General features: G+C 48.2%; 1 protein-coding gene across 1 annotated transcript in view; it reads left to right on the forward strand.

Annotated features, from left to right (window-relative positions):
- Window positions 1–13,259, forward strand: part of LOC308063403 (inter-alpha-trypsin inhibitor heavy chain H4-like) — a 23,129-nt gene continuing 9,870 nt past the window's right edge. The window contains exons 1-10 of the mRNA XM_080386332.1: window positions 1–4,482; window positions 6,525–6,685; window positions 6,985–7,089; window positions 7,773–7,935; window positions 8,021–8,131; window positions 8,211–8,339; window positions 9,214–9,330; window positions 9,909–10,077; window positions 11,028–11,144; window positions 12,663–12,844. Coding sequence (XP_080242458.1) covers window positions 4,408–4,482; window positions 6,525–6,685; window positions 6,985–7,089; window positions 7,773–7,935; window positions 8,021–8,131; window positions 8,211–8,339; window positions 9,214–9,330; window positions 9,909–10,077; window positions 11,028–11,144; window positions 12,663–12,844 — 1,329 coding nt within the window. The 5' untranslated portion in view covers window positions 1–4,407. The remainder of the gene's footprint in view (window positions 4,483–6,524; window positions 6,686–6,984; window positions 7,090–7,772; window positions 7,936–8,020; window positions 8,132–8,210; window positions 8,340–9,213; window positions 9,331–9,908; window positions 10,078–11,027; window positions 11,145–12,662; window positions 12,845–13,259) is intronic.

The following is a 13,259-nucleotide window of genomic DNA, read 5'->3' on the forward strand; positions in this document are numbered from 1 at the left end:
CCCCCGCACGTGGTGTGCCCAGAGGTGAGGTGCCAAGCTGCTGCTGTGCCCCCAGTGCTGAGGGAAGGCTTCCAGCACCTTCCCCAGTGGCTTTTTCCTCATGTCCCCTGGGACGAAGCGAGAAGCGGGATGGCAGCAGCACGGGCGCCGTGTCCCATCCGAGTGAGGAGCCGAGCGACCGGCTGAGCGTCCGTACAACAGCAAGCACGTGCTGGGTGGCAGCTGGGTTTTTGCAGCTCTGTTGACGTCTTGGTTTGCTGCATTAAACATCCAACCTGTTCTCCCCCAAGATTATAAACTGCAGTATTGCCTTTCAGCTGGGTCTTGGTGCTGGAACACGGGTGATCCTCTGCTTTGTGGGCGCCCACCGCCCCTCTCGCACACCCCGAGTCCCTGGCGCACAGCTGGGGATGGTAAGGTAGGTGCCACCTTTATTTAAAGAGCTACTTTAATTTTGCATAAGCTAGAGGTGAAAGCGGTAATGAAGGTCTCCATGCACCGTGAAGAACATCACGTGTGCCTTTTGCATCCCAAACACTTGATGGATAAAACACACGGACGACACCCACAAAGCTCCCAGAGAGGGAGCTGTAAGGCAGCTGCAGGTCCTTTGGGTTCAAGGTTTTAGAGGGAGGTTTCCTTAAAAAAATTAAAATCTTGCTGGTGCCTCCTCACAGGTAACTCAGCACAGCCTTTGCCTCTGAGGAAGGCCCCTTCCAGAGCTCTGAAGGTAAAAAGAAAACAAAACAAGGTGGGGAAAAAATTCCAACCCTGATAACACTGGAGCTGTCCCTGCATCAGGTTTAAAAAACCCTCCTCAATCTGTGATGAGAAGTTGGCAGGAGGTTGTTTAATAATATAAAAAATGATGGAGAGGGACAAGTGGGGCAAAACTTTATCGTTTTCTGTTGTATGCCACGAGTGACTGAGCGTTGCAGGTTTGCTCGGTGGGGAGCAGGAGGGGGGTGCTGTATTTCAGAACCCGTTTTGGCCATGCCAGCGCTGATCTGCAAAGCACAGAAGCCTCTGTGTCCCGCAGGATTGCAGCGCGGGTGCAGCAGGGAAGCAAAGTAAGTTACGTATTAGAAACCTGGGATTTTCCTAACTGCTTTATTTCCAGGATGTCCTCTGGTTCGATCGCTTGTGATGCTTCCCAGTGTGACAGTAAGTGCTCAGGACCAAGTACCTTTTTTTTTCCCTGTCTTTTAAGATGGACTTCATCTAAAAAATATGCATTGGAGGTAAATGTGGGACAAAGTTGCTCCCGGCTTCTGACAGCAAGGTCCATGCTGTCCTGGGTGAATTGGAGGGACCCCCCCCCCGGCCCTGCCCCCAGCCTTGCTGCTCTGCTGGGAAAGTTACTGGCAGCTGCTGCAAGACAGGAGATACTTGTAGGTAAGAAGAACAAATAAAAAGCTGCCTAGAGAAGTTTTTGTCATCTTTTCCTTCGTCCTTGTGACTCTGCTAAGTGCAATCACAGAAAATGTATTTTCTCCCTTTTCCCTTCATTTTCTTAATAAGAAATAGTGACAGAGAAGTGTCTGAACGAATCCCCGGGTGTGAGGGTTTAGATAATTTTGCACTCCGAAGTGTCTCCTGTTGAGATGGTGGGTTTAGATCCCTCCTCCAAGGTGATCTGAAATCATGTCACACCATGTTCATTCCTCGGAGCAAGGAGCACCGGGTGCTGCAGGGTTGGTGCCCAGTGCCCTGGCAGCAGTGGGCACTGGATGTCAGTGGGGGTGGCTGTCGGTGGCGGCTCGTACAGCAGCAGGGCACAGTGCTCAAGTCTGGGGACAAGGCTGAGCACGAGGATTTTCCTGCAACCGCTTCAGTGAGCCACCGAGGGATGCCGGAGGGATTTCACAGCTTCCCCGGGTGCTGGCCGCCTCCGTGGGAGCGGGGCAGAGCCAACCACGCAGCCTAAGTCTGTGCAGTTAAAGCAGCTCTTTAACGCCCGTGGGATTTTACATGTGGGTATTAGAAAACCGACGACAGATCCACTTAATTAAAGCTAAAGCTTTGGCTCTTCAGGATCTTAAACCACTAAGTGTATAAACCCGTGTATCTGAGGGGATTAAAGCATTACATGAGTTGTAGCAGTTAATCAAATGTTTTAATTTTTCTCTGTTAAAATGTACATATTTACATTTCCTGCTATAAACAAGATGGTATTCACAAGTAGTATAAGCAGTCTGCCTGGAAAAAGTGAAGTTTTTTTTTTTTTTTAAAGTTACTTAAAGCACAAGCCTTGTAAGACCAGGCTGTGCTCGAAAGACTCTTTGTGGTGAACTTCTAAATGTCTGTTGACATTATAACTACTGAGCCCTGCGTTAGCATCTCCTCACAAATCTGAGGCCACCAGAAGCATGCTGTCCACCGGGACTCTTTGTAAAATAGCAGAGAAGCAAACCCAGATGCAGGCACTTCCACAGGATCTCTGTGTTAATTCAGGACAATCGATGGCACCGCCTACCGTGGAGTTGCAAGGGGAACCTGCTGTCAAACAGCAACACGGAACAGTGGTTTGTGCTGACAGCCTGCAGGTTCAGGGGAGAAAGGACTGTCCGCTACCCGGGAGCTGCCAGCACAGGGCAGAGGGGCAGGGAATCACGGTGGGAGGGCAGGACTCAGCCTTCATCTGCTCGGGGCTGGGGGCAGAGGGGCGTCTGTCTTGGTTGCATCTCTGCACAGCCCCGGCTGCTTACACATCACTCTACCCGTATACGCGTGCTCAGATAAATGCACACAGGAACCAGGGGCTGACGCAGCAGCGGCGTGTGCTTAGAGATCCTCTGAACTACAGCCCTTGGGGGATGTTATTTTTTCATGCCCTGTTGACGTTTTCAAGATTTCAAACATTTTATTTTCTTGTGCTGGGCATGCATGAACAAATGAAGCCCGCGGAAAGCTTTCCAACCACCCAAGCAAGCCCAGGCGTGTGGCATAGGAGTGGCTCCTAGCAGTTTGCTCCCTGTCCCCCCTTTCTTACCTTGATTTCCCCAGTTGAAGAGCTGGTCTTTCCAAGACGGAGGAGAGAACGTTGCTGACATTGGTGGTCTTCTCCTCACACATAGTGTTAGCAGAAACTATTGCTCAAAAGGTATTTGCTCTATTTTTATTTTTTTTTAACAATGAGGTGACTTTTTGAAATGGATTCTGCCCAGGGTCTGGTTACCCCTCCACCTAAAAAACCAATTATTTCCCCACAAGGTGTTAAAAATGCTTTGTAGAAGAGGCAGACGTTATTACTACTCAGAGATGGAGAAATATCTTTTAAATAGTCATGTGAGCTGTCTTGTGTTAGAAGGCTACCTAAACACCGCACAAGTGAGGATGTGATTTAGGAATTGTGTTAATGTAACACTTTCTATAATGATTTATGTATAAAATTGGACTTTTAAGACAATTTATTTTTCCAGGGCTACAAGCCAACCCTTGACCAACAAAAACTTCACAGGAATTGCTCGGAGTGCCTGTTAGATGAAGATATTATTATAAAATAGGAGGTGAAAAGAGTCATCCCGCTCAGTTTGCAGGTAAATTCAGGTGCAGAGCTCTCCCAGCACTCACCTTTTGTGCAAACAGCCCCACCGAGCTCACAGGTTAGAGGCAGCTTTGCAGCATCTCCAGCTGGATACATCGCAGCTGTGGTAGGGCCGCACCAGGCCAGATGTGCTCCCCTGCACAGCTGCTGCATTCATTTATGGGTGGTTTCTGTCCTCTTTGTACAGGTACATATGTGTACGTACAGGCACTGACGACGCCTCTCTCCCCTGGCAGTCCAGGCAAGGTCTGATACTTTATTTTTACTGTTCAGGTAAATACAAGCCACGACTGACTTTGCTATTTGACGAACAAGGATTATGGCTCATCCGAGGAAGCAAAAAAGGACGTTCCAAGAGGGCCACTCCATGCCTCTCACGGGCCAGCTGGGCAAGCAGGAGCAAGGTTTGAGAAGTCACCAGCTGTAAAATCTCACATGAATGTTGCATGTTTTGGCAACCTCCAAATCTCTGAAAGGCTTGAGATAATGTTAAGGATGAGCCCTTTCAAATGATTACTGTTGGATGTGGTGGAGGTTCATGCATCCAAAAATGCAGCTTGTTGCACAGATCAGTTCATCTGCCAGTGGGATTTCATGTATCACAGTGAGATCTAAGTTTAGAAAGAAAACATAAGGATTTCTTAACTTTATGCATTATGAAACATTAAAATTCTAATGTTTAACAGCAAAGATCTGTTGGAAAAATAAATGTTAACAGAGTCCAAGTTTTACCTATGTTTAACATGTAAATACTAAGTTGCTGGGTCTCTTCAAAGTCTACATAATATCCCCAAGCACAAGTTACTCATTAACTGATCAAGATAAACAGAGTTTTCATTTGAAAATCTGGTCTTCCCAAAATGGAGGAGAGAACGCTGCTGACATTGATGGTCTTTTCCTCACTCATAGTGTCAGCAGAAACTATTGCTCAAAAGGTATTTGCTCTATTTCTTTTTTGACAATATCTCGTTTGCTCAGCTGGTGATCTGGCGGTACGCAGGAGCTGGCCAGGTAGCACAGGTAACCACTGGTAACCAGCACCTGTGGGGCCTTGGGTGTGTTGCGATGTGATCTCAGAGCTTTGGGTCCTTTTAAGGCCTTTTTCGTTGTTTGTTTGGGCTGTTACAGTATAAACGTGGCAGGAGAGCATTTGCAGGTGTGTCTGATCATGCTTTTCCGCAGGGATGTAAAATATCAAATGTGAGGGGTCAGTGGGTCTCCCTCAGCCACCTGGTTGGGGTTTGGATCTCGCCACAGTTCCAGCAGGACCGAACAAGGCCCGTTGCACTGCCAGGGGCTTCTGATGGGCACTTAGTAACGCGTGTGGCATGGGAAAGAGGGGAGGAGACAGCTGTTTGTGCTGTCTGGAGGAGCAAACTGTTTTGCATCATGCGCGCCAATGGTCTGATTTTAAAAATATCAATATTTTTGAGCCTTGTCTTGGAAGGGTTTTATTTCCATCATTCCTGTTCACCAAAGTGTGAAATGCCACCGAAATGCAGGTGGGTTTCGGGTGGCAGGGACAGGTCTGGTGGGTGCTGCCAGGGCAGCCGGGGGCTCTGCAAGAAGCCGCCGGTGGATGCGGTGTACGGGCCCGTGGTGCCTCAGGTGCCCCACTGCTTTCAGGTACCCCCCCCGGGGCTGCTCCCCTCCTGCCCCCTCACTAAGGGCACAGCGATGCCCCTCACCATGCTGCGCCCCACTGCGCCCTCATTTCTGCTGGTCACAGCCTAAAATATTGCTGGGGCTGGGAAGCGTGGGGTGTGCGGGTCCCCATCCCCTCATCCCCCGCAGCATCCCTGTGGTGCTGGTGGCAGGGTTTGGGCAGGGGAAGTTTTGTAGAGGGCAACCTCCTCCTGTGCTGGGGGGCTGTGCCGCGATGGCCACCACGTGCCTGCACTGGCCCAGCGGGCCACGGCTCAGGGCTCCTCGGTCATGGCAGAGCCTCCCCTCCAGGTGTGCCAGAGGCAGGTCCGAGCGCGGCAGGGCAGCGAGTGCGAGTGGAGGTGCCAGGAATGCTCAGAAAGCACTCGATGCTAGAAGAGGCCAGTGGATGCCATTAATTGGCGAACAAAGTAGATGGCGGAGATGAATTATCAAAATAACTAAAGATCAATTCCCCGTTCAAAAGGTTTGTGAGGCTGAAAAGTAAAAAGTGCAACAACCTGCTTTGATGCTGAGCTTTTTTATTTTTAGAAACTTGGGCTGTTGTGAGGCTGGTGATGGCCAGATCAGCCCTTCTTAGTGTCACTGCCAAGACCCAGGTAGGGACTTCAGAACAGACAGACATCCCAAATGTGAAAGAAGGGTGTTTAGAGGTAGTTGCTCCAGCAGATTCCCAGTCCAGCCACCCCATGGGGTGTTCCTGGGCAGCTCCGGGACAGTCCCCTCCTCCCTCGAGCATTGGGGGCCCTGGGAGCACCAGACCAGGAGAAACACAAGCGCTCAAAGGGCATTGCTGCTTGTGCAACCAGCCGTGGGGCTGGAGGGCCACGTGGGGTTTCCAACCTGCTGAACGTTATATGTGACACGAGGCACCAAGCTGAAAAACAGGCAGCAAAGTCAACAGCTGGGAGAGCAAATAAAGAGTCACTCAAAAAGCGAGCAGGTCTCCTCCATAGGTTGGGCGCTTAAAGAGGCACCTGGTTTTTCTGAGGTTAATCTCAGGCAATGTGTTGGGGTGACACAGCAGCTGCTTCAGGGTACCCCAAGGAGAGAAGAGCACAGAAAAAGGCTCGACAGAAGCCTTCTGTGGAACAACAGCACGCAGCTGTAGCTGCAGATTTTGCATGGGGCTGCGGTCACAGCTGCAGAGATGCGAATGAGCAGATATCTGGCTGTGCTGGTCATGAACTACCACCCCAGCTCCAGCCAGACCTGACAGTTTGTTCCCTCACCAAACTTTTCCAATAACATCCCCCAGGTAAGGAGCAAAAACTGAGTGTTTCTGTTTCAGGCTGTTGGTTTTTTTTTCCAGCATGCCATTGAAATCTACAGCCTCCACGTGGACTGCAAGGTCACGTCACGATTTGCTCACACCGTCATCACCAGCAAAATTGTCAACCGAGCTAATGAGTCCAGAGAGGCAACTTTTGAAGTGGAGTTACCCAAGACAGCTTTCATCACCAACTTCTCCATGTAGGACCAGTCCTTGCCTGTGCTGTGAAGGAGGCAGCTCTGGGGGCTGGGGGGTGGAAGCCAGCAAAAAGCACAGAGAGCTGAGCTCTGGAGGGTCCCACACAAAATGCTCTGTTGCTCCTGCTCCAGTCTCCCTGAGACCCTGCACGGAGCATCCTCCTGGACAGGGAGGGATGCAGGAGCCAACCACTGTCCCCTGCTCATGCTCTGAGAGAATGCCACAAAGTGCAGCATTCCTCTTGTTTCTTTCCCCAGCGCTTTCCTTCTAATATTAATTAATTTTTATGGAAACCAAACAGGTCTATTGACGGGAAAGTATACCCAGGAATAATAAAGGAGAAAGTTTCTGCTCAGAAGGAATATGACACTGCAGTCTCGCGCGGGCAGAGCGCCGGCCTCGTCAAGTACGTTGCCACCCTGAGTAAGGCTGCTCTGATGCTCCTCCTTGGTGTCTCGTTTGGCTGGGGCAGGTTAAGCCCTGGAGCCAGGCACCTCTCAGTGGGGATAAATGTGAAAAGCAGCCTGGGCTTCTCGTTGGGAGGGACAGGGTGTGGGTGTGTGTAAGTTCTCTCTATATACACACATATACATTCACATATATTGATGATTTTTATCTGGTCCTGCAATGGTTTTGGTTGGGGGTGTCACCGTTAAGTGCTGCCCTGGGACTTGCTGTCACGTGGGAGCACCTTGCCAGGCCGGGATGATGCTCAGTCGCTGAGGCTGCTTCCCTGCGAGAGCAGCAGACTGTGGCGTTTGAGCCGGCATCACGCTTTCAGGGTTTATTTAATCTGTGCTTCCCGTGTATTCACCCCGCTTCTGCTGGGTCCCAGCCTGAGGCACGCAGAGGTTTCTGCTCCGTTTCTCAGCTTGCATCTGCAGCACCCATAGCACGCAAACGTAATAGAAGTAATGTATATAATACCACCCGCCATGCAAAAAATCTTCTCTATTATGAATAAGATTTGCTACTACTTTTATTTATTCTATGCGTCCCCTTGGCCATTACGTAGCACGCTTCATAAACTTCGGCCACCACCAGCAAACCTTCCCGGCAGGAGGTAAGTCTCTCTTCTCCCCTTGCCAGAATCACAGACAGAAAACTGGAGCAGTTTCACGTGTCCGTCAGCGTTGCGGCCGCCAGCAAAGTCACTTTTGAGCTGATGTACGAGGAGCTGCTGAAGCGGCAGCTGGGCAAGTTCGAGCTGCTGCTCAAGGTCCGGCCGAAGCAGCTGGTTAAGCATTTCCAGGTGAGCTGCCCCTTACCAGGGCAGGGCAGGGAGCACCGTAGCCCTGTTCCCACCAAGATGCTGATGCCGCCTTCTCTGCTGTCAGATTGATGTGCACATCTTCGAACCCCAAGGCATACGCTTCTTGGCGACGGACAGCACGTTCATGACAAATGAGTTAACTGAGGCGCTCACAAAAGTGCAGACTGAAACCAAGGTAAAGCAGCAGCTGCCAGGTATTGCCGCCAGTGGCAGCTTTATGTTGCTTTAAATCTTTTCTTCTGATTGCTTTGCAGGCTCACATTTCATTTAAGCCAACTGTAGATCAACAGAAGATAAATCCTGAACTCGACGAAACCCTCCTCAACGGTGATTTTGTTGTACGCTATGACGTTAAAAGAGGTGCCACCGCAGGTGTTATACAGGTAAAGAAGAAATAGAAATAAAACCACTTTCAGATCATAGATAAGTCTGAAGGTGAAGTCAAATCAGCCAAACATCAACATTTACTTTGAAATGCTAAGACTGACAGTAAAAGAACTCTTCTTCAATCCAGGGACAGCACAAAGCGGTGCCGACTTTCGGTAAACCCGCGGACAACAGATGCATTGCAAGAATGGGTCATCCATGAAAAAACAAATCTTTCAGATTTTGTTTCAATACCAAATCTATACTGCCACTATATAGATGTCTCTTGACATACTTTTGTTGTTGTTGTTGTTGTTATTTTGGCTGATCTAAGGTGTATTTGTGGCTACCTACAAATGAAGCTTAGAGGAATGTGATTTATGTAACTATTAAAATGACTGCTTGGTTTTCTTTTTTTCCTTGTGACAACTGAAGCATAACTAAAGAGAACAGAAACTTAAAAATATTTATGGACCAAAGCATATCCTAGGGAGTAAAGTACATTATTTTCCATACCATTTCATTAATACAGTATACTAAATGTGCTAAAAGATGACAGTCGACAAATAGAGATGTACCAATATGCGATAACAAAGAAGTAACATAATATACAGTGATAATACAGATATCTCACACATATGGCACTGAGGCTTATACTATATGTATTTTATATATACACACACATATACATGCTGTTCTCTTGTAATTTGCTCTCTACAGATAGTGTCCCTTCCAGCTAGGAGATACATTTTGATAGTCTTTTGATTTGAGCTTGCCCAGAAGAACAGAATACTAGGCATGCACCCTTCTCCTTGCTATGCCAGAATGTTAAGATGCAATATTTATTTATCCTGGTGTCGTTTGAACATGATTTCACATGTTGTATTTCAGATTGTCAATGGCTATTTTGTGCATTACTTTGCACCCCATGAAATGCCGGTGTTTCCCAAAAATGTCATCTTCGTTATAGATCGAAGTGGCTCCATGGCAGGCAGAAAAATTGAGCAGGTAACTTACCCCAGAGCGGTGGCCTCTGCTGGCGTCAGGCCCACCCGCCGGCCGGTGGGCGAGGTGGCTGTGGATTTCACTTTTGAAGCACGTGCTGGTTTTGTGGAGAGCAAAATCTTCAGCCGTTACAGAAACACTCAAAAATACGTACGCACAGATTTACACTGTTGGAGAGCAACACTTCTCTGACACGGCTCTTCTCACGGGTATCAAACACTAAGGCACACAGCACTTTTTCTGTCTCTATCTTTGCAAAATAATATGCTTCTAATTTTTTTCTTTAGTGAAGTTTAAAGAATTAGTCTGTTTTACCTTTACCGATGACTGTGTATATAGCTTTGCTAGAGAGCAGACAAGCCTGCTACAGCCCTCACAGGTGCTTTTTTTTGTCCATAAGTTAAGTTAATTGGCTGTTTCTGATGGTCTCAACCTGAAAAACACCATTAGGACTAAATAAAATCATTGGGCTGCATCTTGAGTAGTGCTGCAGGGAAACCCCCTTACTACCCTGCCATTCCAATTCCGGTTCTGGCAGAGAAGCAGAAATAGTCCAAGTGATTGTTTTCTCCTTGGCACAGACGAGGGATGCCCTGCTGAAGATTTTGCAAGACCTCCGCCCAGAAGACCATTTCAGCTTTATCACCTTTAACAGCAAAGTGGCGGAGTGGAAGAGCTCTTTGCTGCCAGCCACTGCGGAGCATGTGGCGAGTGCTACGGGATTCGTGCAAACGCTTTCTGCTGGTGGAGGTACGAGGCACCACCTAGATGCTTGTAACCACAAACGGGCACCCAACAGAATATATTGCTTAGAATAAAATTGTGATTTTTATCAGTCATAGACTGCCACAGAACTACCGTCAGTGCTCACAAAGCAAGTCGGTTTTTAGTAGTTCTGAGTGGGATAGAAAGGCTGGTTATGGGAGTGGACGGCTTGGCTGCATCACATCTATCAACCATACAAGCCACAAAGCTTCATTTGGGGTTTTTATAACAGAGATGGCTGCAAGATTTCCCAACAGTATATTTGTTCTACGAAAAAATGGCCGTTCACTCAGTATTTGACAGCAATCAGCTGATTATTTCTTTTTTTATATATCAAGGGTCCCCTTGTAAAATCAGGGGCATAAAATAAAATGCATCAGAAGTTATACTCCTGTGTCAGCCACGCTGCAGAAACAGAATAGGCGAAACAGGTGTGAAACCTTTCAATCGCTGCACCGCTCCATGCGTTTTATTATTCACTTTTAAACACATCTAAAAGGCCGTATCTCCTGTTAATGTGATGCTGTTAGTGTTAACGTCGGTTTCCTTATCCCCGGCGCTAACACCAACAAAGCCCACCTGTGCCCAGCTTTTTTCTTTGACCTCTCAGATAAGGCTAGGAGACATCTCTTAGATGCAGGTTAACAGATGACAGTGTGTTTATTTAAGTGCTTTTTAACAGCTGTAGACATGTTTGTATTGCCCGTGACATATGTGTAGAAAATGCTCCCAAAAGAATCCTCCAGCATTGCCATCACAATACAATACACTGTAATTAAGCCCAGTAGGTTAAACCCCCCAATCTCCACCTCTCTGAAGGATTACTTCCTGCAGAAAACTTTAAACAACTCTGCAGGGCCTCTGCAGATGAAGTGCACAGATTTCTTCCGATGATTATCCCTTTCAGGTGAGTGATGCCTGCTTTCTCGTTACAGGCACAGACATCAACCGTGCCCTGCTGACTGCCGTGAGCGTGCTGGATAAAGCCGAGAGGCTGCCCGAACGGAGCGTCTCCATGATTATTTTGCTGACAGACGGCCAGCCCACTTCTGGTGAGTAAATACCAGCCTCAGCCTCTTCTCCCCTCGATTCTTTTTTATCTTTTGCACTTGCATCCCAGATGTTGGTAGACGCAGTCTGCGTTTCAGGAGAGCTTTGGTGTCAGCAGGCTGGGCTATCGCTGGAGCTGCGGCAGAGAGGGGATGGTTATGGAAGGGCTCCGGCAAGGGCTGCCAGAGGGGATGGCAGAGCCCACCTGCCCACGGCTCCGCGTCCTTTAGCTGGCAACTGCTTTGCTAAATTGGCTTCACGGTTTATAAACTCAAGAGAAATGCTGGAGACACTCCAGGCACAGCTGTAACGTGGAAGTACAATACTAAGAGCCGAAACACAGACATTCTGCATATATTATGTGTGGTCCCATTTGGGTCGAAACATGGCAATTTTGCATATATTATGGATGGTCCCATTTGAGGGGTGTTGCTTAGATTTCTCCACCCTCCTTGCTCCAAAATTGAGATATCTTCAAGGTGCCTCTTGTTTGGTATTCTTTTCCATGTCTAGCTCCTAACTAGTGACCAGCTCTGATAGCACAAACCAGAGGGTTGAGATAGAAATAGTGGGTTAAATAAGCAATAACTCCCCATGCAATGGCACAAACGTCACTTGTTCTCAACGGGAGTTTATCTAACTTCTGTGTGGCCCCAGCACCTCTCCGAGACCAGCAATATTAATTCAGCTGTAAGCCCCTGAATAAGATCAGTCTGCCTTTCGGGTCATAGGATCCGTACTGCTCTGGGGTTCGTTTACTTGTTTGGGGTCTTTTAGCAAAATTCAGCTTATGGTGCCACCTGCTCAGCGCAGCCCGAGTCTCAAACACCCTGAGCATGCTGCACATCCACACACCAGGTGAACGCTGTGGCGTCACTGCGTATGCTGCCTTCCTCAGCAAAGCAGGCTGGGAGGGGAAAAACAGAGCTGCTCCCATGTGTTGCTACAGGCAGTGCCAGCTCCTGCCTGGAAATGCAGGTAGAGCAGTTCTGCGGCCCTCCAGGGTGAGCTGATGGGGTGAAAATCTTTTCCTTTTATCACACGAGGGGGCTGGGGGAGAAGCACAGCTGAGTTAATTTGCAGTTTGTCTGAATTACCCCGTTAACCAATCCATTCTTCTCCGAAATCACACTTAGCATTTTTATGGATACTCGTCTTCCCAGCTTGAACAAGTGTTCCCACCCCTTGCACTGCTGACGTGTAGTGTGTGTCCCTTTTGTCCTAAAAACCCTCCTCTGGCCCCTGCAGCCTTGTAAAATATCTTGCACTTCGCCATGAGGACAGGAGTAGGAGTTAGTACGAGTCATTGGGGGGGAGAATCAGGGTCTAACACTCCGTACACCGAGTGGTGCTTTCATCTCCAATTCAGCTAAGGGGATTCTGTCCCATATATTTTTAATATTTGATTCTGAATTATTTTTAGAAGACTTCAGGCATTATTTTCCATTAAACCCGCCGCTGTCTTTGTGTACTTTAAAAAACCCGACCAAACAAGGGTATGCTTGTTGGTTCAATTCCAGGTGAGAGTAATGTGGAAGTAATTCAAGAAAACGTTCAGAAAGCAGTCAGTGGGAAATGCGCTCTGTTCTGCCTCGGCTTCGGGTTTGATGTCAGTTATAATTTCCTGGAGAAGATGGCCCTAAGCAACGGGGGAATAGCACGTCGTATCTATGAAAACGCCGACGCAGCCTTGCAGCTCCAGGTCAGGGCTAAGGAATGTGCCGAAAAGCCATCTACCAGCTACAGCTTATGCCTGGTCTTAGCAGCCAAGCCACAGATTTTCTGAGATGAAGAGTTGGGTTTGAGTTTATGTATTAATTTTGGGGTATCTGAGGGTTGGTACCCCAACCATGACTCAGCGTTGGAGTCCTCCTCAGATCAGCTGCATCTGGTCAAACCTGGAAACTCACTCATTTCTGTACCTCCGCAAACAGACAAATTGTCCGGGGGGGTGACGGTGGGAAAACTTCTGTTCTTGGGTCCCTTTTCAAGCCGCTTGAAGTACCACCACTGGAAGTTGTTTATTGTGGTTTCCCTAAAAAAAACAGGGGGTGGTTTGAGGCACACACAGACAAAAGGGCTCTGCAGCACCACCAGCCTGGCTCTTTGGGGTCCAT

This window comes from Falco punctatus, assembly GCF_963210335.1.
Source record: "Falco punctatus genome assembly, chromosome: 4".
NCBI lineage: Eukaryota > Metazoa > Chordata > Aves > Falconiformes > Falconidae > Falco > Falco punctatus.